We start from the raw sequence: 2,506 nt of genomic DNA on the forward strand, positions 1-2,506 counted from the left end.
GGCCCTTGGCGGCCTTGGCCGGCGCTTGGCCGGCGGCCGCCCGCCCCCCTCGCGCCCCCTGGTCCCCTGTGCTGCTTTCTTCCCCCCTCCTTTCTTGCTTGTGGCGCCCTTGTGTGCCTCGCTTGCTGCCTGTGCGTCTTGGGTCCGGCCCCCTGGCCGCCCCCCCTCGGTGTCCTCCGGTCCCCGCCCTTGCCGCCCGCCCCCCCTCGGCCCTCCCCCTCCCTTGCCTTGCCCGCGTCGTTGCCGTTCGGCTCCTCCGCTCCCCCGCCTCGGGCTGTTTGGCGTCCCGGCTTGCGCCCCCCCCGGCGGCGCGTTGGGCCTCGTGCTCCGGCCCCCCCCCCCTTCCCCGTCCCCCTGCTCCGGCTGGCCGGGCCTCCTCCCCCCCCTGGCCTCGTTCCCGCCCCTCCGCGGCCTCCTTCCCCGTTGTCTGGCCTCCCGCCCTCCGTCGCCCTGGTGCTCGCCCCCGGTGCCGCCCCCTTTCGCGCCCCGCCTCTCCCGGGTCCTTCCGGCCCCCCCCGGCCTGCGCTGCCTCGTCCCGTCCCCGCGTCCTCCCCCCCGCGCTTGGTCCCCGCCTGCGCTTTCCCCCCCCGGGCCCGCCCGGCCCCCTTCCTCCTTCCCCTCCCCCCCCGGGCCCCCCTGCCCGCCCCTCGGGTCCGCCCTGCCGTCTTCCTCCGCCTTTCCTCCCCTCCCGCCGCCTGCCCTTCCCTCCGCCGCCCTTCCCCCCCCGTCCCTCGCCTCCCCCGCCCTTTGGGCCGCCTTTGGGCCGTGCGCCCTCCGCGCTTGGCTTGGTTGCCCCCCTTGGTCCCGCCTTGGGCGCCTTCCCGCCGTCCGTGTTGCCTCCCCCGGCGCTTCCCTCCCGCTCGCGCGCCGGCTGCCCCTTCGCCTGGGCCGCCCGGTCTCCCCGGCTCTTCCCGTCCCGCCCGTCCCCCCCCCGGCCGCGGCTCCTCCGCTCGTCCCGCCTCGTGCTCCCCGCCTCTCCCCCGCTCTCTTCCCTTGGCTCGCGCCCCTTCCCCCCTCCTCGCCGCCTTCCTTTCCCTCCCTCGGCCCCTCGCGCCCCTCCTTCTTTCCCCCCCTTTCTCCCCTTCCGCCCCCCTTCTTCTCCCCTGTTTTCCCGCTTCCCTCCCCGGTGGCCCCCTCCCCCCCTCCGTTGCCCCCTTGCCCCCTTGCTCCTCCTTCCTGCCTTCCCCTGTCCTCCCGTTTGCCCCCCCTCTCTTCGCCCTGTTCCCCCTCCTCGTTCCCCCCCCCCCCCCCCCTCGCGTCCCGTTCCCTTTCCCCGTCGCCTCCTTCTCTCTCGGCCCCCGGTTCTCCTCTTGCCTCGTTCCCCCCGGCCCTGCTTTCCCCGCTTCGGGCCGCCGCTTCTCGTCCGGGGGGCGCGTGTCCCCCCCCGTGTTCCGGCCTTCCCTCCCGGCTTCCTTCTTTCCTTCCTCCCGTTCCTCCTCCTTCCCTCTGCTTTCCTTCTGTTCGGTTTCCCTTTCCTTCCTTCGTCCGGTCCCCCCTGCCCCGTGGCCCCTTGCCCGCCTCCGCGTCTTCCGCCTCTTCGGCCTCCCGGCCGTCGGCCTTTTCCTCTTCCGCTTCTGCTTCGGCTCCTCTTTCCTTCCTCTGGTCCCCTCTGGCCCTGGCCCCTTCTCCCTCCCCCCGCCCTCGCCCTCTCCGGCCTCGCCTTCGTCCCCCCTCCCCTTCCGGCCCTCCTCGGCGTCTTCCCTCTCTCCCTCGGGCCCTTCGGCGGCCCCTCGCCTCCCCCCCCCCTCCTCTCTCCCCCCCCCCGCGTTCCCCGCCTTCCCCTTCGGCGCCCTCCCGCCCCCGCCCGCTTCCCGCCCGCTCCTTCCTCGCCCCGGCCTTCCTTCCGGCTCCGCGGTCCCCCCTGTCTCCCCCCCCCTCTTTTCCTCGCTCTGCTTCCCCCTTCGGGTTTCCCCCTCTTCTTGTGTCTTGGCGCGCTTCTGCTGCTTCTTCTTGCTGTTGCTGTGCTGCTCCCTGGGGCTCTTGCTCCTCTTGCTCTTGGGCGCTTCTTGCTCCTTCTGGCTGTTCTTGCTGCTTCTTGGCGTTCTTGCTGCTTCTGTGTTGTTCTTGCTCCTTGCTGTGCTGTCTCTTGCTGCTTCTGTGTTCTTCTTCCCGCCTCTTGCCCTTCGCCGCCGCCTCGTCTTCTTGTTGCTCTCCCCGTGCTTCGCCCCCTCGGTTGTCTCGTCTGCTCTTCTTCTTGGCTTCTCGGGTGGGGCCCTCGCCTGTTTGGGTGTTGCTTCTGTTTCGCCCCGCCTGCTCGGTTCTGTGCCGTTCGTTTCTCGTCTTTGCTCCGTTCCTTGTCTCCGTGTTGTCGTTCCTTGCGTTGTCCCGTGTCTCCGCCTGGTTTCGGGTTCCCCCCGGTTCCCGGGGCGCCCGTGCTGCCCCGCGTCCGTGGGGGGTCGGTGGGGGTCGGGGCCCCGCCCCCTCCCCCGGCCGTGCCCCCGCCCGGCCGCGGGCCGCCGGCGGGCGGGCCGCTGCCCGCCGGCGCCCCGCTGCCCGGCCCCGTCCT

General features: G+C 73.5%; 1 protein-coding gene across 1 annotated transcript; it reads right to left on the reverse strand.

The window, feature by feature from the left end:
- Positions 1-1,314: 1,314 nt before the first annotated feature.
- LOC109150268 (octapeptide-repeat protein T2-like) lies at positions 1,315-2,260 on the reverse strand (the record flags this gene model as incomplete). The annotated part of the gene is made up of 1 exon (XM_019298178.1): positions 1,315-2,260. A coding segment is annotated over one exon (946 nt), but the record flags the coding sequence as incomplete, so codon positions are not given.
- Between the last annotated feature and the right edge of the window lie 246 nt (positions 2,261-2,506).

The sequence above is a fragment of the Ipomoea nil genome, unplaced genomic scaffold (assembly GCF_001879475.1).
Source record: "Ipomoea nil cultivar Tokyo-kokei standard unplaced genomic scaffold, Asagao_1.1 scaffold2238, whole genome shotgun sequence".
Classification (NCBI taxonomy): domain Eukaryota; kingdom Viridiplantae; phylum Streptophyta; class Magnoliopsida; order Solanales; family Convolvulaceae; genus Ipomoea; species Ipomoea nil.